The following is a 23,517-nucleotide window of genomic DNA, read 5'->3' on the forward strand; positions in this document are numbered from 1 at the left end:
GGCTAAGATGATTTAGTTGGGGATTGGTCTGGCTTTGAGCAGGGGGTTGGACTAGATGACCTCCTGAGGTCCCTTCCAACCCTGATATTCTATGATTCTATGATGAGTGTGTTGGATGGATGGGTGCGTGTGTTGGATGGGTGGGCAAATGGATGAGTGTGTTGGATGGACGGACGAATGAATGGATGGTGTGTTGGTAGGACATATGGATGTGTGGGCATGTTGGATGGATGAACGGATGGACCGGTGTGTTGGAGGGGAAGGTGGATGAGTATTTTGGGTGGATGAATGGAGGGTGTGATGGATGTGTGGGTAGGTGTGTTGGATGGACAGGTGGATGCATGGGTGTATTGGATGGACAGGCAGATCAGGCATCAATTCATCCATCCAAAATACTCATCCACCCACCCATCCAGCACACCTGTCCATTTATTCATCCATCCAACACTCACCCATCCGTCCACCTGTCTATCCTACACACCCACTCATCCATCTGTCCAGCCATCCAACACACTCATCCACCCATCCATCCAACACACCATGAATTCATCTCTCTGTCCATCTAACACACTCATCCATCTGCCCAACCATCAAGCACATCCACCCATCCATCCATCTGTGGTTAGATGTTGATAAATATTTGGCTGCTTGTGTGTGTTCCCTCTTTGTACCGCCCCAGCCCTGTGCAGACAGCTGGCACAGCAGACCTTGAGCGAACCGCTCAATAAGCACAAGATCCGTTAAGGGACGAAGGCACCCAGCCAGGTTTATTGTCGAAGAAGTGCAGTACTAGTATCCCACAGACTACTGGGCCACTAATACATGTATGCCCATAACAATGGACCAGCTCAGTGAACGGTGGGACTTTCCATTCCTCCCTAGGCCAGACAAAGATATTCCCTCTGAGATACATCTTTATACCCTAATACAGGGGTAGGCGACCTATGGCACGCGTGTTGAAGGCAGCACGTGAGCTGATTTTCAGTGGCACTCATACTGCCCAGGTCCTGGCCACCGGCCCAGGGGGCTCTGCATTTTCATTTCATTTTAAATGAAGCTTCTTCAACATTTTAAAAACCGTATCTACTTTACATACAACAATCGTTCAGGTATATATTATAGATTTATAGAAAGAGATCTTCTAAAAACATTAACATGTATGCCTGGCACGCGAAACCTTAAATTAGAGTGAATAAATGAAGACTTGGCACACCACTTGTGAAAGGTTACCGACCCCTGCCCTAATACAAACAAGTTAGTACTGCCCCTTTGACATAGTTACTGCCCCCTGACGTGGCGAATTATCACCCATCACCTTGTACATGTTGGTTCGATCAAAACATCTCTATTACATACTGTCATCTTGACCTTATCTTTTAAGAGGGGTCAGTGTGTTCCTTTTATCTTTGGGGAATGTTTTTCTACCATCCTTGATATTGGGATGTTCTGGTACCACTTGATATCGAGATGTGTTTGCGTGAGTGCTCTGTGCCTAGCACTTCTTAGGAATGTGTGTTTCTGCAATATCAGCCCTGTTCTTACCAGATTTTGTGAGCAGGTCCTGCCTCATTCCAGGCCTCTGACACAAGGGCTTATGTCTCAGGCTCTCTTCCTACTACACCATCCAACACACCCACCCACCTATCCATCTATCCAAGACACCCACCCATCCACCCAACCGTCCAACACAACCAACCATCCATCCAACATATCCATCAATCCATCTGTAGTAAGATGATGCCCTGAAACAAACTTTTGCTTCAGAGGCCTGGTATGAAGCGTAAGGCCTGAACTAAAGTAATGGTCAAGATTTTGCTGACATAAAGCAAAGTTAAGCTGTGAGCCAGAGGCAGGCCCTGCTCACAGAATCTGGCAAGAAGAGGGCTGATGTTGTAAAAATACACATCCCTAAAAGGTACTGGGCACTAGTTATGGAAACACGTGCCAGGATGGTACCAGAACACTGGTACAAGCACGTACCCCACAGATAACAGGAACAGGCTGACCTATCCTAAAGACAGGGGCAGGAAAGTAATATGGTAGGGTTGCTTTGTGAGAGGCGGCACCCTAATACCTAGAGGGGTTGCACCTCTATGCGTCAGGAGTGATGTGTAACTTGTTTGTAGCTGTGGCTATGAATGCACTCCTGAGTGGATGTCTTGGTTTGGCCTAGGGGGCAGTGGTAAATCCCGCCACTGGCTGAGATGATCCATTGTCAGGGAGCACATATGTACTAGCAGAACTGTAGACATCTTATCCGGGGAGCTAGAGACTCTTTCATTTGACAATAAACCTGGCCGGGTGCCTTCGTACCTTATCAGAGCCTGTGGTCATTGGGGGTTCTCTCGGGGTCTTCTGTGTCAGCGATCTGCAGAGCCGGGGCAGCACACAGAGGGAACACACGTACGCAACCGACTGTTATCAACATTTAACAGAGCAGAGCACCACACCTGTGACTTCTGACACCATCCAACACACTCATCCATCTGCCCAACCATCCAACATACCCATCCATCCATCTGTCACGGAGTCCCTGGGCGATGCTCTGGAACTGCTCCCCATGAAGCCAGTCAGGACCCTGGGGAAGTCTCCTTTCTGTGAGCAGCCTGTCTGCAGGACACACAGCTCACACAGCTTCCACCTTCCTGGGTCTGACCTCGGAGCATTCAGCATCCTCTGCCCCCCGTGCACTTCCCACAGCGAGTCCGCCCAGGCGGGACTCCTGGGGAAGCCAGAGGGTCCTGCCCCCACAACTTCACAGTCAGACGTGACTCTCAGTCAGCCAGTAAAACAAAAGGTTTATTAGATGACAGGAACACGGTCTAAAACAGAGCTTGCAGGTGCAGAGAACAGGACCCCTCAGCTGGGTCCACTTTGGGTGGCAGTGAGCCAGACAACCATGTCTGCCCTTCACTCCATGTCCCAGCCAGCCCCAAACTGAAACTCCCTCCAGCCCCTCCTCCTCTGGGCTTTGTCCCTTTTCCTGGCCAGGAGGTCACCTGATTCCTTTGTTCTCCAACCCTTTAGCTCTCACCTTGCAGGGGGAAAGGGCCGGGCCATCAGTGGCCAGAAAACAGGGTGTCGGCCATTCTCTGTGTCCAGACTCCTGCACATACCTGTCCTCTAGGGCTCTGCAACGATCATACACCCTTATCCCACCCCCTAGATACTTAAGAACTGCCTAGGGGAAACTGAGGCACCCCCACACTATTCAGAGGAAACATTAAGAACAGTCCCACTTCTTCACACCATCCAACACACTCAGCCATCTGCCCATCCAACAGAACCAACCATCCATCCAACACACTCATCCAACACACACATCCATCTGCCCATCCATCCATCCATCCATCCCTCACATCCACCTGTCCATCCAACACACCATCCATCCATATACCTGTCCACCCAACAAACTCATCCATTCACACATCCAACAGACTCATCCATTTACCCATGCAATGCACCCACTCATTCATCCACCTATCCAACATTCACCCACCCGTCCATCCAACATGACCATCCATCCATCCGTCCATGCAATACACTCATCCATCTACCCACCCATACAAAATACCTGTCCAACCCCCGACACATCCTCCCCCCCTCCCCCGAGCACATACCCGCCTGCCCCTCACTGAGCGGAGGGTGATTCTGTCTCCAGGCTAATTCTATGGTGGGATGCATCCCCCCCATCCCGCTCATCCCTTCCCCAGATGGCCCACCTAGTTCTGCACCCACATGGATGTCCTAGGAGTGACTGCATATGTCCCCCTCTCCCCAGGTATGAAGCCACCCTCCGCTTGCCCCCTGTCCCCGTGTCCGCCCGTGACCCCTGTGGGCGTGCACCGGCTGGTGGAGTCCATCAGTGCCCTGCAGGGAGAGAGGAACAAGCTGCTGGAGGAGATCACGGGCCTGAGGGAGCAGCTGGAAGAGGGGGAGAAGGAGAGGCAGCAGCTGGCAGGGAGCTTCGGCCTGCAGGTGAGAACCAGGGGCCGCGCTGCTGGTGGACCTTGGCAGGTAGGATGGGAATGATGCTCTTGCTGAGGAGAGGCTGGCGGGGCCCACAGCAAAGCCCCAGGAAGGGGAGAAGACCCCGAGGATGGAGACAGCTCCACAGGTGGGATCTCTGCTTGCAGGGCCTTGCAGGGCAGGGATGGCTGAGTCCCTGGGGAACCAGGGCAAGAACTCAGCCCTTCAGCGTCCCTGAGCTATAGGGGAGCCCCTGCTAGCAGGCACCAGCCTCATCCTTACAGCCCTGGGGGCCATGTGGGGCACTGGGCTCACCCCCCGCCAGCCAGCCCCTTATGCCCTGGGGCTGTCCCTGCCCTAACTGCGCCCTCCATCGGCAGCGCCCCGTCTTTGGGGAGGGGGCCGTGGCGCGCAGCCCCTGGGGAGGGAGGGGCCTGATGCCAGGTGTGTCCTTCCGCTAGGTCCAAGAGCTGAAGCAGCAGATTGAGGAGCGAGAGGAGGAGCTGAGGCGGCTGCGCACGGGGATGGTGAGGAGAAAGACATCCCCAGCCCAGCCCCGTCCCCTCTGCCTCCTCCCCCCATCCCCTCTGCCTCCTTCCCCTAGGCCTGTCCCCTCTGCCCCCTGCTTTAGTCCCCCACCCCAACCCCCCGTCCCCTCTGCCTCCTCCCCCCACTCCACTCCATAGGCCTGTTCCTTTTGCTCCCCCCTACTGCATCCCCACATCCCCTCTGCTGCCCCCCACTGCAGCCCCTCCACACCTGTCCCTTTGCCCCCCACTGCATCTGCCCCCCAGCCCCATGTCCCCCCACTGTACCGCCTAGGCTTGTTCCTTCTGCCCCCCCACTTTATCCCCCCCACCCCTATTGTCTCTGCCCTCTCCCCCCACTGCCTCCTTTACAGGCCTATCCCTTCTCCTGCTCCCCAGGGTGGGGAGGAAGATGAGAGAAGCGGGGGGAGGGGGGCGCTCCCAGGAGAGGAAAGCTGGCAGCTGCTGTGGGGGCACTGTGTGTGTGTGGGGGCGAGGCTCCTGGGGGCACTGTGGGGGGGTGCCGAGGCTCCCGGGAGCAGTGAGTGTGTGTGGGGGGGGCCAGTATGTGTGTGGGGGGGCAGTGGGGGGGCACCGAGGCTCCTGGGGGCAGTGTGTGGGATTGGTGCCAAGGCTCCCATGGGCAGTGTGGGGAGGGGGCACTGATGCTCCTGGGGGCAGTGTGGGGGGGCTGCCGAGGCTCCTGGGGGCAGTGGGGGGAGGCTGCCGAGGCTCCTGGGGGCAGTGGGGGGAGGCTGCCGAGGCTCTCGGGGGCAGTGGCGGGGGGGCTGCCGAGGCTTCGAGCTCCCCGGCCCCGCTTTTCCTTCCAGGGGGTGACGGATTCGGAGAAGCGGATCCACAACCTGACGGTGGAGAACGAGGGGCTGAAGCAGAGTCTCAGCGTCACCCAGGGGCTCCTGCAGCAGCTGGCGACTGTGTCTGCCCAGCCCTCTGCCATGCTGGCCAAGGTGACCCACTGCCCCCCCATCCCCCCTGTGCCCAGCCCTCTGCCACGCTGGCCAAGGTGACCCACTGCCCCCCCATGCCCAGCCCTCTGCCACGCTGGCCAAGGTGACCCACTGCCCCCCCGCCCCCCCTGTGCTCAGCCCTCTGCCATGTTGGCCAAGGTGACCCACTGCCCCCCCATGCCCAGCCCTCTGCCACGCTGGCCAAGGTGACCCACTGCCCCCCCGCCCCCCCTGTGCTCAGCCCTCTGCCATGTTGGCCAAGGTGACCCACTGCCCCCCCATGCCCAGCCCTCTGCCACGCTGGCCAAGGTGACCCACTGCCCCCCCGCCCCACCCCCACCCCCCTCGCTGACCCCCTAGAGCCCCCTCCCCGTTCCCAGCCCTCTGCCATGCTGGCCAAGGTGACCCAGTGCCCCCCCACCCCCCTGTGCCCAGCCCTCTGCCACGCTGGCCAAGGTGACCCACTGCCCCCCCTGTGCCCAGCCCTCTGCCATGCTGGCCAAGGTGCTGGCCAAGGTGAGTGGGGCCCGTCAAGCCCCCTGTCACTGACCCAGTGCCCTGCTCAGCCCCCCTGACCCCTTGTCGCTGACCCCTGGAGCCCACCTCCGTGCCCAGCTCTCTGCCACACTGGCCAAGGTGACCCAGTATCCTGCCCCCGCCCAACCCCCCCGTTGCCGACCCCTAGAGCCCCGCCCCATGCCCAGCGCTCTGCCACGCTGGCCAAGGTGAGCAGCCTCTGTTGCTGACCCAGTGCCCTGCCCCTACCCAGCCCCCCCGTCACTGACCCAGCGCCCAGGCCCCCACCCAGGCCCCGCATCGCTGACCCCTAGATCCCCCCCATGCCCAGCCCCCACATCACTGACCCAGAGCCTTGTCCCTGCCCAGCCCCTGTGTCACTGACCCCTAGAGATCCCTCCCTCCGCCCCATACCCAGTCCTCTGCCATGCTGGCCAAGGTGAGCGGGGCCCCTCTTGCTGACCCAGAGCCCTACTCCCACCCAACCCCCATGTCACTGACCCCTACAGCCTCCCCGCCTAGCCCCCCCATCACTCACCCCTAGATCCCTGCCCCCCCCATCCAGCCCCCGTGTCACTGACCGCCAGAGTCCCCCTATGCCCAGCCCCCGCATCACTACCACTGTGGGATGCAGGACCCTGAGCTCCAGGCCGGCGCCCCGTGGGCACTGTGCTGGGAGATCCGGCCAGGTAGGTCCCCGAGGAGCCTCCTGGCACGTAACCACGCCCTGCCCACGGCCCCTGCAGGAGAACGAGGGCCTGAGGTCGAGGGTGCAGCACCTGGAGACGTCCCTGCAGCAGAAGGTGGAGGAGCTGGTGGGCCTGGAGGGGCAGGCCAGCGCCATGCAGTGGCGGAAGGAGCAGGAGGTGCGCAGGCTGGACGAGCGGATACAGAAGCTGCAGCTCGCGCTGGAGACCCAGCAGAACCGGCCCCCTGATGTACAGGTGAGCCCAGCTCCCGGCCTGCCTCTCGGCGCCGCAGTTTGCCTCTGTGGCCTCTAGAGGGCAGGCGCAGCCTCTTGCTCTCACACACGTGTGCACAGGTCTGATTGCCCCAGCAGGGGGCAGTCACACCCACCCACACCCACACCCACACGGGTCTGATTCCCCCAGCAGGGGGAGTCACACCCACCCACCCACACACACACCCACACCCCCACGGGTCTGATTCCCCCAGCAGGGATAGTGACACACACCCACACACACCCACAGGTCTGATTCCCCCAGCAGGGGGCAGTCACACACACCCACACCCACACCCACACGGGTCTGATTCCCCCAGCACGGGGAGTCACCCACACCCACACGGGTCTGATTCCCCCAGCAGGGGGAGTCACACCCACCCACACACACACACACCCACACCCACACGGGTCTGATTGCCCCAGCGGGGGGAGTCACACACCCCCACGGGTCTGATTCCCCCAGCAGGGGGAGTCACACCCACCCACACCCACATGGGTCTGATTCCCCCAGCAGGGGGAGTCACACACACCCACACCCACACACACCCACACCCACACGGGTCTGATTCCCCCAGCAGGGGGCAGTCACACCCACCCACACCCACACCCACACGGGTCTGATTGCCCCAGCGGGGGGAGTCACACACCCCCACGGGTCTGATTCCCCCAGCAGGGGGAGTCACACCCACCCACACCCACATGGGTCTGATTCCCCCAGCAGGGGGAGTCACACACACCCACACCCACACACACCCACACCCACACGGGTCTGATTCCCCCAGCAGGGGGCAGTCACACACACCCACACCCCCACGGGTCTGATTCCCCCAGCAGGGATAGTGACACACACCCACACACACCCACAGGTCTGATTCCCCCAGCAGGGGGCAGTCACACACACCCACACCCACACCCACACGGGTCTGATTCCCCCAGCACGGGGAGTCACCCACACCCACACGGGTCTGATTCCCCCAGCAGGGGGAGTCACACCCACCCACACACACACACACCCACACCCACACGGGTCTGATTGCCCCAGCGGGGGGAGTCACACACCCCCACGGGTCTGATTCCCCCAGCAGGGGGAGTCACACCCACCCACACCCACATGGGTCTGATTCCCCCAGCAGGGGGAGTCACACACACCCACACCCACACACACCCACACCCACACGGGTCTGATTCCCCCAGCAGGGGGCAGTCACACCCACCCACACCCACACCCACACGGGTCTGATTGCCCCAGCGGGGGGAGTCACACACCCCCACGGGTCTGATTCCCCCAGCAGGGGGAGTCACACCCACCCACACCCACATGGGTCTGATTCCCCCAGCAGGGGGAGTCACACACACCCACACCCACACACACCCACACCCACACGGGTCTGATTCCCCCAGCAGGGGGCAGTCACACACACCCACACCCCCACGGGTCTGATTCCCCCAGCAGGGATAGTGACACACACCCACACACACCCACAGGTCTGATTCCCCCAGCAGGGGGCAGTCACACACACCCACACCCACACCCACACGGGTCTGATTCCCCCAGCACGGGGAGTCACCCACACCCACACGGGTCTGATTCCCCCAGCAGGGGGAGTCACACCCACCCACACACACACACACCCACACCCACACGGGTCTGATTGCCCCAGCGGGGGGAGTCACACACCCCCACGGGTCTGATTCCCCCAGCAGGGGGAGTCACACCCACCCACACCCACATGGGTCTGATTCCCCCAGCAGGGGGAGTCACACACACCCACACCCACACACACCCACACCCACACGGGTCTGATTCCCCCAGCAGGGGGCAGTCACACACACCCACACCCCCACGGGTCTGATTGCCCCAGCAGGGGGAGTCACACCCACCCACACCCACACGGGTCTGATTCCCCCAGCAGGGATAGTGACACACACCCACACACACCCACAGGTCTGATTCCCCCAGCAGGGGGCAGTCACACACACCCACACCCACACCCACACGGGTCTGATTCCCCCAGCACGGGGAGTCACCCACACCCACACGGGTCTGATTCCCCCAGCAGGGGGCAGTCACACACCCCCACACCCACGTGGGTCTGATTCCCCCAGCAGGGATAGTGACACACACCCACACACAGAGACATGGGTCCGATTCCCCCAGCAAGGGTGGTGACACACACATACGTGCATGGCAGTGACACAAACACACACTTACACACAGCAGGGGGCAGTGACACCCACCCACCCACAGGGCAGTGACACACGCACACGTACAGGTCTGATTCCCCCAGCAGGGGGCAGTCACGCCCCCAGCCCCTCACAGCATCCATTTCACGTCTCTAGTATGTGACCCAGACAGTGGAGGTGGAGTCCCCCACGACCCTGAGGTCTCTGGTGGAGGCCGAGGAGCGGAACCGGGGGCTGCAGGAGCAGCTCTGCAGCCAGGGGGAGCGGTGCCAACGGCTGGCGGAGCAGCTGCAAGGCTCGGAGGAGGTGACTGCTGGGCTGCGAGACAAGGTGAGCGAGAGCGGCACCGTTGACAGGGTGGGTGGGATTCAAACTTGTGCCCTCGCAGGCAGAATACCGCGGTCCATGGCTCCTTGCTCCTTTGCTGAGAGCCGCATCCCCTGACATAGAGACCCAACCCTGGGGGTGGCCATCGGGCACGGGAGGGTAGCCCAGCCTTGCATTCCAGTAGCCCAGACCCTACGAAAGAGGGGGCAGGTCCCCGGGGCCCAGGCACGGCAGGTGGAGGTGGGGAATGGAGCTGCTCCGTCCAGCCCCCAGAGCAGGCGCTCACCTGTGGAGGGACCGACCTCCCCCCAGGCCATAGCCAGGAGCCCCGTCCCTCACTCATGTGACCCCCACAGCCCCTGGGGAGGGCCAGACGAGCCCTCCCTGGTGACCCGAGGGTCTCCCCACCTGCAGATCTCTGCCTACGAGTGCGAGATCACCAAGCTGCGGGAGGAGCTGCTGCGGGAGATCAGCCACCTGGAAGCCCAGAAGGAGGAGGCCGTCAAGGAGGCCTCGGAGTGCTCGGAGCAGCACCTGGAGCAGCTCCGTGAGCAGCTGACAGGTACCGCCGGCCTGGGGAGGGGCTGGGGAAGCGTCTCCGAAAGCCCCTGGTCAGGAGGGGATCCTGAGCCGTGAGCGCACAACGCTAGTGCCCTGGCGCAGATCCCTGCTGGGATCAGATCCTGGTGCTGCCTCCCGGGGAGCTGATCCCTGGGGAGTGGATCCCCTGCGCTCGATGGGAGCAGATTCCAGCCCTGCGGAGTGGATCCCTGTGTGGGGCAGGGGTGGGGGGGATGGACTACCTAGGGCCTGTTTCTGAGGGCAGCTGCCCCCGGTCTCTGCTCCCCTGGCAGGTGTCCAGAGGCGCCTGGCCACGCTGCAGCCCATCCTCAAGGGCATGAAAACCAGCTACTCCAGCCTGCGCAGCCAGGTGCGCGACTTCTCCGAGTTCTACGAGGCAGCCATCCGGGAGGCCAGGAGACAGGTGAGGCTGGGGAGGCTGCTGGGGGACAGCCTGTCGGGGAGAAGCGGGGCTCGCCCACGGGGAATGGAGGGGGCAGGGGAGGCCCGTCCAGGGGAAGGGGGCAGTTGCTCCTGGTCCCCCAGCCTCCTGCCCCCAACACCAGCGGCGCTGGGCGCTCAGGCTGGCTCTCTGCGCGGGGCCCGGCGGGGGCTGAGTGTCCCTGTCCCCCTAGATGTGCTCGGCCGCCAGCGAGGCATCGGAGGCCAGCCGGGACCTGCAGTGGAAATACCAGCACGAGGTGCTGCTGCGCAAAAAGTACCACGCCCACCTGGTGGAGCTGAAAGGTGCGAAGGGCTGGGGGAGGGTGGCAGGGGATGGATTCAGTGCGGGGGGCCATGGGCGGGGCTGGGTGGGCCCCTCGCCCCACCCAGCAGAGGCCCCAGGGTGCCTGGGATGGCAGGTCGCTCTCCTGGGTTGGGTCGGTCCAGAGCCGAGCATGGGGGGTGTGGCAGGCGGGAAAGGGTTAACTGGCTCTCAGGTGTCACCACCCGCCTGCTGGGTCACTGAGCAGCCAGTGACGGCTTGGCACAACGACCTCTTGTGTTTCATTGGCTGAGCAGCTGTGTGGGAGGAGCCAAGGCGTTCCTGCTCCGCCTCCTGCTCCTGCCGTTCACACTGAGCTGGGTTCAGCCCCAGTGGAAACCAGGTGTGGTCCTGGCTCCAGGCCACCAGGACCCTGTGACCCGCCCCCAGCCCAGCCCAGGGCTCGGGCACCTGCGCTGACCCCCAGAGCCCCTGGCTTGGTCCAGGGTTCAGGCTCCTGTGCCTGTCCCTGGAGCCCTCCCTGCCCAGGCCCATACCCAGGGGCTGAGCTGGGACCTCCAGCCTCAGAAGCCCTGCTCCCCACAGCCCTGGCTCAGGGTGCTGGGCAGGGACAGGATCAAATGTGTTCCCCTCCGCAGTGGGACAGCGCCCTTCCCAGGCCGCCCCGGCTCAGTACTGGCTTCTGCCCTGCACAGGGAGCAGCTGGCTCGGAGACACTCGCTGTGGGGTCCCGCAGGGCTGGCTTCGGCCCTGGCTGCAGGGTGAGCCTGTCTGCGGGCGGCTCTGGGGCGGTGGGTAGCGGTCTCAGCCTGGCTTCTCATGGGCCAGGCATCCATTGGCACTGATTGGCCAGGGGCTGGCTGGGCCATGGAGCCTGAGGGCGCCAGGCAGGGCTGAGGGCAGCGTGGCAGGCCCCTGGCTGTCGCGTGTAGTGGACTCCAGTTTCCAGGGCCCCGCAGAGCCCCCGTGACCCTGCGTCTCTGCCCCCAGGGAACATCCGGGTGCTGTGCCGGCTGAAGCCGGTGACGGAGGTGGACCAGCGGGAGGGGGAGGTGAGCACGGCCGTCAGCACGGAGCCCGGCAGTGACAGCAGCCTCACCGCCCGCTACAAGGGCAAGGAGAGGACCTTCGAGCTGGACAAGGTCTTCCTGCCGGAGGCCACGCAGGAGGAGGTGACCCGCTGCCCGACTCCCTCCCGCCCCGCCGTGCCCCATCCCATCTGTGTCAGACTGGGGACCCCGGCTCGGCCACCCTCCTGCCCTGAACCCCGGGCGGTGCCGGCCATGAGCTGGGGGCCCAGCTGCCACCCAAGCTCCTGGCAGTCAGGGCCCCCAGGGGCATTCTGGTGGCAGGACTGGATCTGAGCCACCCCCTGCCTGTTTCTCAGACCCACGCCATGCCTGGGGACTTGGTGCCCTGGCCGGGCCCACGGGCATCTTCACCTCAGAGCTGTGGCCCCCCAGGCCGGGGTGGGGGAGATGGGAGGGGTGGCTCTCAAGGCAGCATCTGCAGCCAGACACTTAGCTCTCCCTTCCCTTCATTGTGCCCATGCCAGGCGTGCTGCGCCCCTTGGCCATGTCAGTGCTGGTCTCCGCCCCGGGCTGGGAGGCACAGCGCCCGTGTGACTCAGCCGAAGGGCCGTCCCCTGGCAGCTGCGGGGGCAGCAGCAGCCCAGCGATTGGGGCAGTTGTGTGGATGGGGGGAGGGCCCCCTGGATGGGCTGCATTACCAGGAGCCCCTCCATAGAGCTGCCATGCGGCCGGCAGGCCCCCCAGGGAGCTGCACTGCCTGGCAGCTCTTGGGAATGAGGGAGGGCAGGCCGGGGCATGTGCCCCACTCCATCCCCACCTCCCTCACATCTGCACTGTGATGGTATGGGGGTGACGGCTGTGCCCCCCATGCTTGCCAAGGGAGCAGAGCCTGGAGCGGTCCAGAACGCTGTGGGGAAGGGAATGGAGCTGGGATATAGTGTCCTGGAACCTGGGGAGATGGAGCCTCCTGGAATGCTGGAGGGACTTGGGGGACTCCAGAACGCTGCGGGGGAGGGGAGGGAGTTCCAGGGTGCAGGGAGGTGCAGCGCTGTAGAGGAACCGGGGAAGTGAGACAGGCAGAAGGGGGGAAAGCATTCCAGAAAATGGAGCATGTCAGAGCAGTGCTGCACTGGGGAGCAGCGGAGGAGGAGGAGGAGGAGGGAGATTCTAGCCCACGGGGCAGGATGTGTTCCAGAACAGCAAGACTCGCCAGTGTTCTAGATCAGCGCACAGGGCAGGCTGTTCTCGATCAGGGTGCGGGGTGGCGCGTTCTAGCATGGTCTGTGTAGGGCACTCTAGGACAGCATGCCTTTGTGAGTGTTCTGCAAGGAGACACATGCTGTAGTGTTCTAGATCCGTGCATCGCATGGTGTTCTAAAATGGCACACAAAGGTGGCCTATAGAGCTCTAGAATAAGATAGGATATAGTGATCTAGGTGAGCATTTATGGCCCAAATGTTCTAGAGAATTGTCTTGGGAAGCTGGGACATTCTAGGATGGTTAACAGAGGGTTGCAAAATGCCATGTGGGTTATAGTGTTCTAAGTAAATGGAAATATGGCACATTCTAGATTGATGTGTGGAACATTCTAGATTTGAAGTGCCAGGGTGCGGTGTCCTAAAACAGCATGTGGGGGTGATGTGGAGTGTTCTACCATGACATGTGAGCGGTGTGTTGACGGACTGTTCTAGAGCTCTCTCTGTGTGTGTATGGACTGGTCTAGAGTGGTACGTGGCCTGAGTTCTAGAGGTGTGCGTGGGGTGGAGATGGACTGTTCTAGAGCTCTCTCGCTCCCCGGGTGTGTGGGTGGATTGTTCTAGAGCAGTGTGCAGCTAGACTGCTCTAGAGTCGCTTGTGGTCTGTTCTAGAGCTCGGTGTGCATGAGCGGTGTGCAACTCCACTGTCCTAGAGCCATTTGCGGTCTGTTCTAGAGCGGCATGCAGGGGGATCGTGTTCTAAGACGGCGTGTGGTGGTGCTCCGCAGTCTGGCAGAGCGTGCTGGGGCCTATCGCCGTGGGGGAGCTCTGGGCACTGCCTCCCCCCTGGGGAGGGCTCGTTAATTCTGCGCTGACCTTTCCACCTGGTGCTTTGTGACCCCTTGATCCCCAGGTGCCTAGCCAGGGACAGGACCCTGGAGCTCCTCCCAGACCACCAGAGCCATGATTGCCAGGGTCGCAGGTAACTGGCTTTCCTCCCGCACGACCGGCAGCCTCAGCCCCCAGCACTCACCCCGCCTGCTCAGGGCACCCCCTGCACTGCACCCCTTCCCCCACAGCTCTGCTGGCTGTCACCCACACTGCAGAACCTGCACCCCACACCGGGACACGGGTCCCTCGGCCCCCTGCTGATGCCCACCTGTTTGTCTGCCTCCCGCTCAGGTGTTTCTGGAGATCGAGCCCCTGGTCCTGTCCTGTCTGGATGGCTACAACGTGTGTATCTTTGCCTACGGGCAGACTGGCTCGGGGAAGACGTACACCATGGAGGTAAGCAGCAGGGCCATGGGGCTGAGGAAGGGGCCAGTCTGGGTTCTGCCCCACTTAGCCCCACAGGTTCCAGGAAGGGCTGACACGGGGGTGGGGGAATGGAGAGACCCCGCTCTGCATCCCAGGCCTAGAGCCCTCCAGGGACGTGGGAATCCGGCTGCCCCCCAGACAGTCTCCCGTTCTCGGGAGGTGGGATCTGTCTCTCTGCCCTTGGGAAGGAGGGCGTCGTCTGTGGGCGTCCTGCCGGTGTGAGGGCGTTTGGAGCCGCCTGGAAGCATGGGGCTCAGTGCAGGAGATCCCGACCTGCACACTCCTACACACGGGTACACACGCATGTGCCAACGGGCTGCGACGCGCACGGACAGGCCCCCACACGCCTCCACATTGAGGGGACTCTGAGGGGGCCTAGGCTGCCCCCGAAGCCCCCACCTCTGTGCTGGGCGGCAGCCTGAGGCCCTGTCTCTGTCTGGCTCCAGGGCGTCCCCGAGGACCCTGGCATAAACCAGCGGGCGCTGCAGGCCCTGTACCAGGAGATGGAGGCCAGGGAGGGGCTGTGGAAGTATTCGGTGAGCCTCAGCGTGGTGGAGATCTACAACGAGGTGATCCGGTAAGAGGGGGCCGGGAGAGGGGGCCTGCCCCATGCACTGCTAGGAACGCCCTGCCCCCCACAGAACCTTCCCCTCACCCTGCTGCATAGGCTGGGCACCGCGCTGCCTTACCGGGCAGGGTCTGACCAAAGGACCTGCTCAGCACTCCAGAGTGACCCCAATACCCAGCATGGGACTAGGGGGCGCCGTGACGGGACAGGGGGAGGGGGCGCAGCAGGAGGCGCTCTCGGCTCTGATTGACAGGACCCCAGAGCGCAGTAGGGGGCCGTGCTGCAGGGGGCGCTCTCGGCACTGACTGACGGGACCCCAGAGCGCAGTAGGGGGGCCGTGCTGCAGGGGGCGCTCTCGGCACTGACTGACGGGACCCCAGAGCGCAGTAGGGGGTGCTGTGCTGCAGGGGGCGCTCTCGGCACTGACTGACGGGACCCCAGAGCGCAGTAGGGGGGCCGTGCTGCAGGGGGCGCTCTCGGCACTGACTGACGGGACCCCAGAGCGCAGTAGGGGGGCCGTGCTGCAGGGGGCGCTCTCGGCACTGACTGACGGGACCCCAGAGCGCAGTAGGGGGCCGTGCTGCAGGGGGCGCTCTCGGCTCTGACTGACGGGACCCCAGAGCGCAGTAGGGGGGCCGTGCTGCAGGGGGCGCTCTCGGCTCTGACTGACGGGACCCCAGAGCGCAGTAGGGGGCCCGTGCTGCAGGGGGCGCTCTCGGCACTGACTGACGGGACCCCAGAGCGCAGTAGGGGGCCCGTGCTGCAGGGGGCGCTCTCGGCACTGACTGACGGGACCCCAGAGCGCAGTAGGGGGGCCGTGCTGCAGGGGGCGCTCTCGGCACTGACTGACGGGACCCCAGAGCGCAGTAGGGGGGCCGTGCTGCAGGGGGCGCTCTCGGCTCTGACTGACGGGACCCCAGAGCGCAGTAGGGGGCGCCGTGCTGCAGGGGGCGCTCTCGGCTCTGACTGACGGGACCCCAGAGCGCAGTAGGGGGCGCCGTGCTGCAGGGGGCGCTCTCGGCACTGACTGACGGGACCCCAGAGCGCAGTAGGGGGCGCCGTGCTGCAGGGGGCGCTCTCGGCACTGACTGACGGGACCCCAGAGCGCAGTAGGGGGCGCCGTGCTGCAGGGGGCGCTCTCGGCTCTGACTGACGGGACCCCAGAGCGCAGTAGGGGGGCCGTGCTGCAGGGGGCGCTCTCGGCACTGACTGACGGGACCCCAGAGCGCAGTAGGGGGGCCGTGCTGCAGGGGGCGCTCTCGGCACTGACTGACGGGACCCCAGAGCGCAGTAGGGGGCGCCGTGCTGCGGGGGGCGCTCTCGGCACTGACTGACGGGACCCCAGAGCGCAGTAGGGGGCGCCGTGCTGCGGGGGGCGCTCTCGGCTCTGACTGACGGGACCCCAGAGCGCAGTAGGGGGCGCTGTGCTTCCGGAGATGCAGATTTAAGCTGAAACATAAAACTAGGTCCTGAGTTAATCCCAGCTCAGGTGAATCAATGCTGCCTCCTTAAACCCTCCTGTTGATTTCAGTTGGATCCAGGATTCCTCTTCACTTGTTCTAAGCTGCTGTTCAGAGTGGCTGTACAGGCCTGCTCCAGAGGTGGCCGCACTTCCATGGAGAGAGCAGTGATTGCTCTATATGGTTTTTGAAGCACTTGATATTACCCAGCCCTACGTCCTAGACTCCCCATGGCCCGTCCCCTTCCCTAGCATCCCTGTCTGCAGACTCAATACTGTCTCAACCCGCCCTGAGGGACCCAGAGCACCCAGGGACCGTCCTGGGCACGGGGACCCAGCCTGAGCCGATGTTGTCATCTCCCTGCAGGGATCTGCTTGGGAAGGAGCCGCAGGAGAAGCTGGACATCAAGCTGAACCCTGACGGGAGTGGGCAGCTCCATGTGCCGGGCCTGACCAGTGTGGAGGTGCAGGGGCTCCGGGAGATCCGAAAGGTACCAGGGGACGGGACAAAGCCACCCATGGCCTTCGGGTGCAGGAGGAGTGAGGGGGCAGGGCATCTGAGTTATACTGGCAGGGGTGGAGCTAAGAGGGGCGGAGTCATGCTCGTGAATTGGTGAAACCTGGTCCAGCCACCCCTCTGCTTGCTCCCTTTGCTAGTGCCAGTGACTCAGGCCGGCGCTCCCCGGCAGCTTCGCCTAGCAGAGCGGGAGGTTCCCCGCAGCTGCCGCGTCATAGAATCATAGAATCATAGAATATCAGGGTTGGAAGGGACCCCAGAAGGTCATCTAGTCCAACCCCCTGCTCGAAGCAGGACCAATTCTCAGTTAAATCATCCCAGCCAGGGCTTTGTCAAGCCTGACCTTAAAAACCTCTAAGGAAGGAGATTCTACCACCTCCCTAGGTAACGCATTCCAGTGTTTCACCACCCTCTTAGTGAAAAAGTTTTTCCTAATATCCAATCTAAACCTCCCCCACTGCAACTTGAGACCATTACTCCTCGTTCTGTCATCTGCTACCATTGAGAACAGTCTAGAGCCATCCTCTTTGGAACCCCCTTTCAGGTAGTTGAAAGCAGCTATCAAATCCCCCCTCATTCTTCTCTTCCGTAGACTAAACAATCCCAGTTCCCTCAGCCTCTCCTCATAACTCATGTGTTCCAGTCCCCTAATAATTTTTGTTGCCCTTCGCTGGACTCTCTCCAATTTATCCACATCCTTCTTGAAGTGTGGGGCCCAAAACTGGACACAGTACTCCAGATGAGGCCTCACCAATGTCGAATAGAGGGGAACGATCACGTCCCTCGATCTGCTCGCTATGCCCCTACTTATACATCCCAAAATGCCATTGGCCTTCTTGGCAACAAGGGCACACTGCTGACTCACTGCGTCTTGGAGGGTGGGGCTGGGGGCTGTGAGGATCATTCCTGGTGGGTTCATTCCCTCGGCCTTTGGGTCTGTCTCAGATGCTGTCGCTGGGGAAGAGGAACCGGGCAACCTACTGCACCAACATGAACGAGCGCAGCTCCCGGTCCCACGCCCTGCTCACCATCACCATCACTGGCACCAACTGCAGCACCGGGACCAAGACCTCAGGTACTCACTGCCGCGGGCCTGCGCCACAATCCTCTCCTGGACCCCCGGCCTGCTCCGCGTCGCCCCCTGCTGGCTGCTGCGCACAGAGGAGAGAAGCCCTGGGACAGCCTGGGGGCGGCAGAGCCACCCGAATCTGACGGTCCACAGCGGCAGCTGATGGACAGGAGGCGAGGAAGAGGGCTGGGGGCTTTGGACGTCATGGTCAGTGCTGGGGACACACTGATTCAGGATTTCCGGGGGGTGGAGGAGGAACTTGAGGCTTGGTGCTTGTGGGAAGCCCCTGAGCCTTCCTCCGGCCACCCCCACGCAGGGGCAGAGCTGTGGGGGGCAGAGGTCCCACGGAGGCTGCACTGAGGTAAGACCAGGCTTCTCAGGGACAAGGTGGGGTTCTTAGGCAGGAATGGCTGGCTGAGGAGGTGTCAAGTCGCCCGGGACTCGCTCAGGGGAGGGTTGGCTCTGATTCCAGGGCAGTGACCAGACGTTGTTCCTGGCTACCAGCCGGCCTGCACGGGTCTATGCTGGCTCGGGCCTCTGCTGCAGTTTGGCGGGGTAGACGCTGGGACTCAGGCTGGAGCCTGGGCTCTGGGACCCTGCAATGGGCGAAGATCCCAAGGCCGAAGTTAAACATCCCCGTAGCGAGAGGCCGAGTCTGATAAGACAGGCCAGCTGTGGGTGTTTAATTGCAGTATAGGTATACCCTGTGAAATGAGTTGGCTGGGCCCCAGGCTGGATCCCCATGGATATGCCTCACCCTCTCAGAAGAACAGAAGAACGGCCAGAGTGGGTCAGACCAATGGTCCATCTAGCCCAGTGTCCTGTCTGCCGACAGTGGCCAATGCCAGGTGCCCCAGAGGGAATTGAACAGAATAGGGAATCATCAAGTGATCCATCCCCTGTCTCCCATTCCCAGCTTCTGCAAACAGAGGCTCGGGACACCATCCCTGCCCATCCTGGCTACTAGCCACTGATGGACCTATCCTCCATGAAGTTCTTTTTTGAACCCTGTTATAGTCTTGGCCTTCACAACAGCCTCTGGCAAGGAGTTCCACAGGTTGACTGTGCGTTGTGTGAAGCAATACTGCCTTTTGGTTGTTTTAAACTTGCTGCCTATTAATTTCATTTGGTGGCCCCTGGTTCTTGTGTTATGAGAAGGAGTAAATAACACTTCCTTATTTACTTTCTCCACACCAGTCACGATTTTATAGACCTCTGTCATATCCCCCCTTAGTCGTCTCTTTTCCAAGCTGAAAAGTCCCAGTCTTATTAATCTCTCCTCCTACAGAAGCCGTTCCAGTCCCCTCGTCATTTTTGTTGCCCTTTTCTGAACCTTTTCCAATTCCAATAGATCTGTTTTGAGATGGGGCGACCACATCTGCATGCAGTATTCAAGGTGTGGGCGTACCGTGGATTTATATAGAAGCAATAAGATATTTTCTGTCTTAGTATCGATCCCTTTCTTAATGATTCCCAACAGTCTGTTAGTTTTTTGGCTGCGGCTGCACAGTGAGTGGATGTTTTCAGAGAACTATCCACAGTGACTCCAAGATCTCTTTCTTGAGTGGTAACAGCTAATTTAGACCCCATCATTTTCTACGTCGAGTTGGGATTATGTTTTCCAGTGTGCAGTACTTTGCATTGATCAACATTGATAAATGCAACTCTCAAATGTTCACGAAGAAGCCGCTGTACTGGGGCTCTCTGGGCGAGCCGTGGAACCCCTATAGGGCAGGGCTAATGGGGGTGGGGGGAGCTCATCCTGGCACTGCCTGATCTGTACAGGGCTCCACCTGGTAGGGCCACCGACCCACTAACGCTGAATTCACACCGTGGCCCTACTGCATCCAATTGCGCCCTTTAGCGATCAGTGCTCCAGAGACCTTGCACCCTGATCCTCGCCTGTCCCCTAGGCCATGGCTCATGCTGAGTCTTGCAGTAGCAGCTGGAGGCCGGAGGGGGGGGTGTCCCCCCGTGCTTGCCGCTGGAAGTATGCGCAGGAAACGACGGCCCCCCCAGGGGCTGACAGGCTGAACACTCATCCCCTTGGCAGGGGCCCAACACTGCAGCCCTGTGCTAGGGCATGAGCCCCTGACAGTGAAATGGACGAGAAACAAGGTGGAACTGACCAGGCTGCTGTCCTTGTCCAAGTGACCGAGACCCAGGGAGGGAACCGCCAGCCTCCCACCTGCAATCTCTGAACGCTTGGCCATGGTCAGCATCATGGGGGGTGGGATGGGGGGAGGGTGTTTATTAACCACCCAGCATTAGGGACACCCTTTTGCCCTAGGGTGCTGGCCTCTGTTTTCACAGCCACAACTCACGGCCCCATAATAGTCTGCGGGTGCAGTTCAGGTCGCTGGGTGATCAATGTACCAGGCTGTCCCCGCAGGGCAGTGGCTTTTGTGATCTGAATTGCAGACTCAGATTTATCACCATTGGTGCAAAATTGTGCTCCCAGAATGGAGAGATCCCTGCTTGAAAATCTGGCTCTCCTCTCTTTGTGGGGCAGTGTTAGGTGTGGTTCGGTGCTGGGGGTCCAGTGCCAGCTGGAGGGGGAACGAGGGGATCGGGAGGGTGGGCAGGGAGGGGCTGTGGCTCCCCCAAGAGCACCCCACACCTGGCCCCTTCCTGGCAGACCCAGCCCTTCCTGGCTCCCCAGAGCCTGCCGCACAAAGCCCAGACTCTCCTCTTGTGTCTCCGGCACCCCAGGGAAGCTGAATCTGGTGGACCTGGCAGGTTCTGAGCGGGTCTGGAAGTCGGGGGCGCAGGGCGAGCGGCTGAAGGAAGCTCAGAACATTAACAAGTCCCTGCTGGCCCTGGGGGAGGTGATCCAGGCCCTCAGAGCCAAGCAGGGCCACGTGCCTTTCCGCAACTCCAAGCTCACCTACCTGCTGCAGGACTCCCTGGGCAAGGGCAACAAGACTGTAATGATGGTGCAGGTAGGTACCGCCGAGCCCGGGGCATGCTGGGGAATGGCCGCACTGCATGCTGGGGCTCCACAGGCCACATCTCCCGCGTGTGAGCTGCTGCACCCGAAATGCCTCATGGAAATTCGCCATTCTGTGACAGAGAAAAGGGGGAATAACCGTTGTTGTTTGTGTAGGGCCTACATTATTTCACCCCGTGCTGCTGCCTCTGACCAGTAGGGAGAACGCTGCTGATTAACAGACTTCCCAGCCCAGGATGATACAGGGATCGCGGAGGGCTCGATTAGTTCCTGCTCGGCTGAGCAGCGAGGCCATGTCGTCCCACCCCCGCACCCCCCACCGAGAGGGCGGCTCAGCACCCACGTCCGTTATTACCGTGATGAGGGACCCCTGTGTGGGGGTAGGACTCTGGGGGATGGGGCCCGCTACCCCTTGGTGGTGAAAGCGGGTTATTTTAACCAGGCCCCCTTACTCCGTCCATCTCTCCCCCACAGATCTCGCTACTGGAGAAGAACGTGGGGGAGACCATGTGTTCCCTGAAGTTCGCCCAGCGCGTCTGCAAGGTGGAGCTGGGCCCAGCATCCCGCAGGATCGACTCCTGGGGCCGGAGCGAGCTCTGAGCCCGCCTGGCCCCGTCCCTGGGCCCAAGATGCAGGCAGCAACCCCACCTCTCTCCAGCTGTGGTACAGCAAGGAGGCACCAGGGCAGGGTAGGCAGCGGCCGTCAGCTGGGAGGGAGCAATCACATGCAACAGCCAGCGCATCCACAGGGCAGTGGGGGCGTCTGGTCCCAGACACCAAGCTGCGGTTGGAGCCCTGGTCCTAAGCCCAGCAACAGGGCAGAGAAGCAGGGGAAGGGAAAGGCCTGGCCTGGGCTGACCGTGCTATGCTGGTTCCCTCTGCCCACTAGCGGGTACCCCGGCACACTGTCCCCAGCTCGGCAGCTGGGCTGTGATTTCCTCCAGCCATGGGGCCCCTCTCGGGCCAGACACCTGCCCTGAGCAGGACCACTCTGGGCCCATTCGGACTAGGAGACGTGCCCCCGCCCATTACCCTTGTAGTACAGGTCGCCCAGCCCTCCATGCTGGGTATTGGCAGCCCTTGTCCACACTGTGCTCCCCTCTGCTGGCCCCGATGACAGAGGAAAGCTGTGTGGGACAATGGGCTCCCACCCTGCAACTGTTATTGTAGGCCCTATCATAACGGTAGGGCATGCTCCCTGCGTGTGTGTAAAGCACACAGAGAGTCACTCTGCCCTCCGAATGGGCAAATAGGAGACCAGCAGGGCCTTGCCCCCACCCCACAGCAATGCCCCCACATACTGCCTGACAATTGCTGAGCAGTCACTGGCTTGAACAATCACGCATGCTCCTCCGCACACGCATGTCTGAATGCATATGCAAAGCCAGGCAAATGTGCACCAACATCTCCCCGGCCACCCATGTTGGGGGAGATCACGGAGGACTCATCTTCCCCGCCGCTCCTCGAACCCGAGCTCTGTGCCAGGAGTTAATTAGTGCAATAGCCTGGAGGGAGGCATCCTCATGCCCACGCTGCTGGCCCCCTCCACAGCACCCCCTGCTGGAATAGCTAGGAGCCCCCCCATAGCCGGTGCTGCCCCACTCCTTGCAGTTGCCCCCTGCTGGAGTAGCTGGGCACTCCCCTCCCAGCCAGTGCTCCTGCCCCACTGCCTGCTGGGAGAGGCCCTTCATGCCCCATCCCCAGGTCTGCGCCCCTGGCAGTCGGGCTACTGGGGGAGGGCTGGGGCCCCCAGGCTGCGTCTGTGCTACTTGAGCCCTATTCCCGCTGGGTGCAATAAAGAGGAACCTTTGCATCCCCAGCCTGTTCTTGATGCTGCCTTATTAGGGTGAGGGGCCCAGCTCTGAGACGTCCCTCCCCCTCCCACCTCTTCCCTGCCTCCCCAGGGGACCCTGTGTCTCCTGCATCCTCAGCCAGTTTGTGGCCTCCCCCCCCACCCCCACTTGCCAGAGCAAAGAACCTGCTGTCCTCAGCCTCTGCAATCCCCACAGGTAGTCCTGGGCCCCCAACTGGTGGGGCCCAGCCCCAAACAGTCTCACAGCCCATGCTCCTGTGCCCTGGCAGAGGGGTTAGGCGTTGTATTTCCTGACATGGGTTCCCGCACTCATGGGGGGTGGGGTGGGGTTGCCAAGCACAGCAGGGGGCAGATGGTGAAGCCCCCCACCCCTACTGCTGCCTGCGGTTGCCCTCACATTGCTCCCATCCCCCCACCCGGTAGTGAGTAGCAGATGGACCTGGGGCTGGAACAGGACAGGCTCAGGGAGCTGGGGGGAGCAGGCTGTGGGTCAGCGTAGGGCAGGGGCAGGTGATGGGGTCAGCACAGTGAGCGGCACGGCCAAGTCTCCATTCGCCTTTATTCATAGCTGTGCGTGTGTGCACACACTTTACACGCATACCCCCCCCACGGTCTCCACCCCACCCGCTCACTTTCCCACTGGGGCTGGCCGGAGGAGGGGCAGGGCTGGCCCGGGCTGCCCCAGCCCCTGGGAGCCACCCCGCCCTTCCTCCAGCCCAGGCTCTGGGCCCTGCTCCCCTGGGAAGGCTCCCGGGCCATGCTGCAGCACGCACCGCTGCAACCTAACCCCTGCGGCTAGGCCACGCTGCGTGCTGGGCCTGCAGGCTGCGTGGTGCAGGTCAGGGGCTCGGGAG

At 61.8% G+C, this 23,517-nt stretch overlaps 1 protein-coding gene across 3 annotated transcripts in view; it reads left to right on the forward strand.

Moving 5' to 3' along the window:
• KIFC2 (kinesin family member C2) overlaps positions 1-22,669 on the forward strand; it is a 36,411-nt gene extending 13,742 nt beyond the window's left edge. For all 3 annotated transcript variants that reach the window (XM_073329904.1, XM_073329907.1, XM_073329906.1), the window contains 15 exons: positions 3,782-3,978; positions 4,431-4,496; positions 5,327-5,464; positions 6,727-6,924; positions 9,285-9,458; positions 9,870-10,017; positions 10,310-10,440; positions 10,652-10,763; positions 11,734-11,915; positions 14,153-14,257; positions 14,734-14,864; positions 16,682-16,805; positions 17,777-17,906; positions 20,613-20,842; positions 21,325-22,669. In XM_073329904.1, the coding sequence (XP_073186005.1) occupies positions 3,782-3,978; positions 4,431-4,496; positions 5,327-5,464; positions 6,727-6,924; positions 9,285-9,458; positions 9,870-10,017; positions 10,310-10,440; positions 10,652-10,763; positions 11,734-11,915; positions 14,153-14,257; positions 14,734-14,864; positions 16,682-16,805; positions 17,777-17,906; positions 20,613-20,842; positions 21,325-21,450 (2,192 nt within the window). In that variant the 3' untranslated portion in view covers positions 21,451-22,669. The remainder of the gene's footprint in view (positions 1-3,781; positions 3,979-4,430; positions 4,497-5,326; positions 5,465-6,726; positions 6,925-9,284; positions 9,459-9,869; positions 10,018-10,309; positions 10,441-10,651; positions 10,764-11,733; positions 11,916-14,152; positions 14,258-14,733; positions 14,865-16,681; positions 16,806-17,776; positions 17,907-20,612; positions 20,843-21,324) is intronic.
• Positions 22,670-23,517: the final 848 nt, after the last annotated feature.

The sequence above is a fragment of the Lepidochelys kempii genome, chromosome 2 (genome assembly GCF_965140265.1).
Source record: "Lepidochelys kempii isolate rLepKem1 chromosome 2, rLepKem1.hap2, whole genome shotgun sequence".
In the NCBI taxonomy this organism is placed as follows: Eukaryota; Metazoa; Chordata; order Testudines; family Cheloniidae; genus Lepidochelys; species Lepidochelys kempii.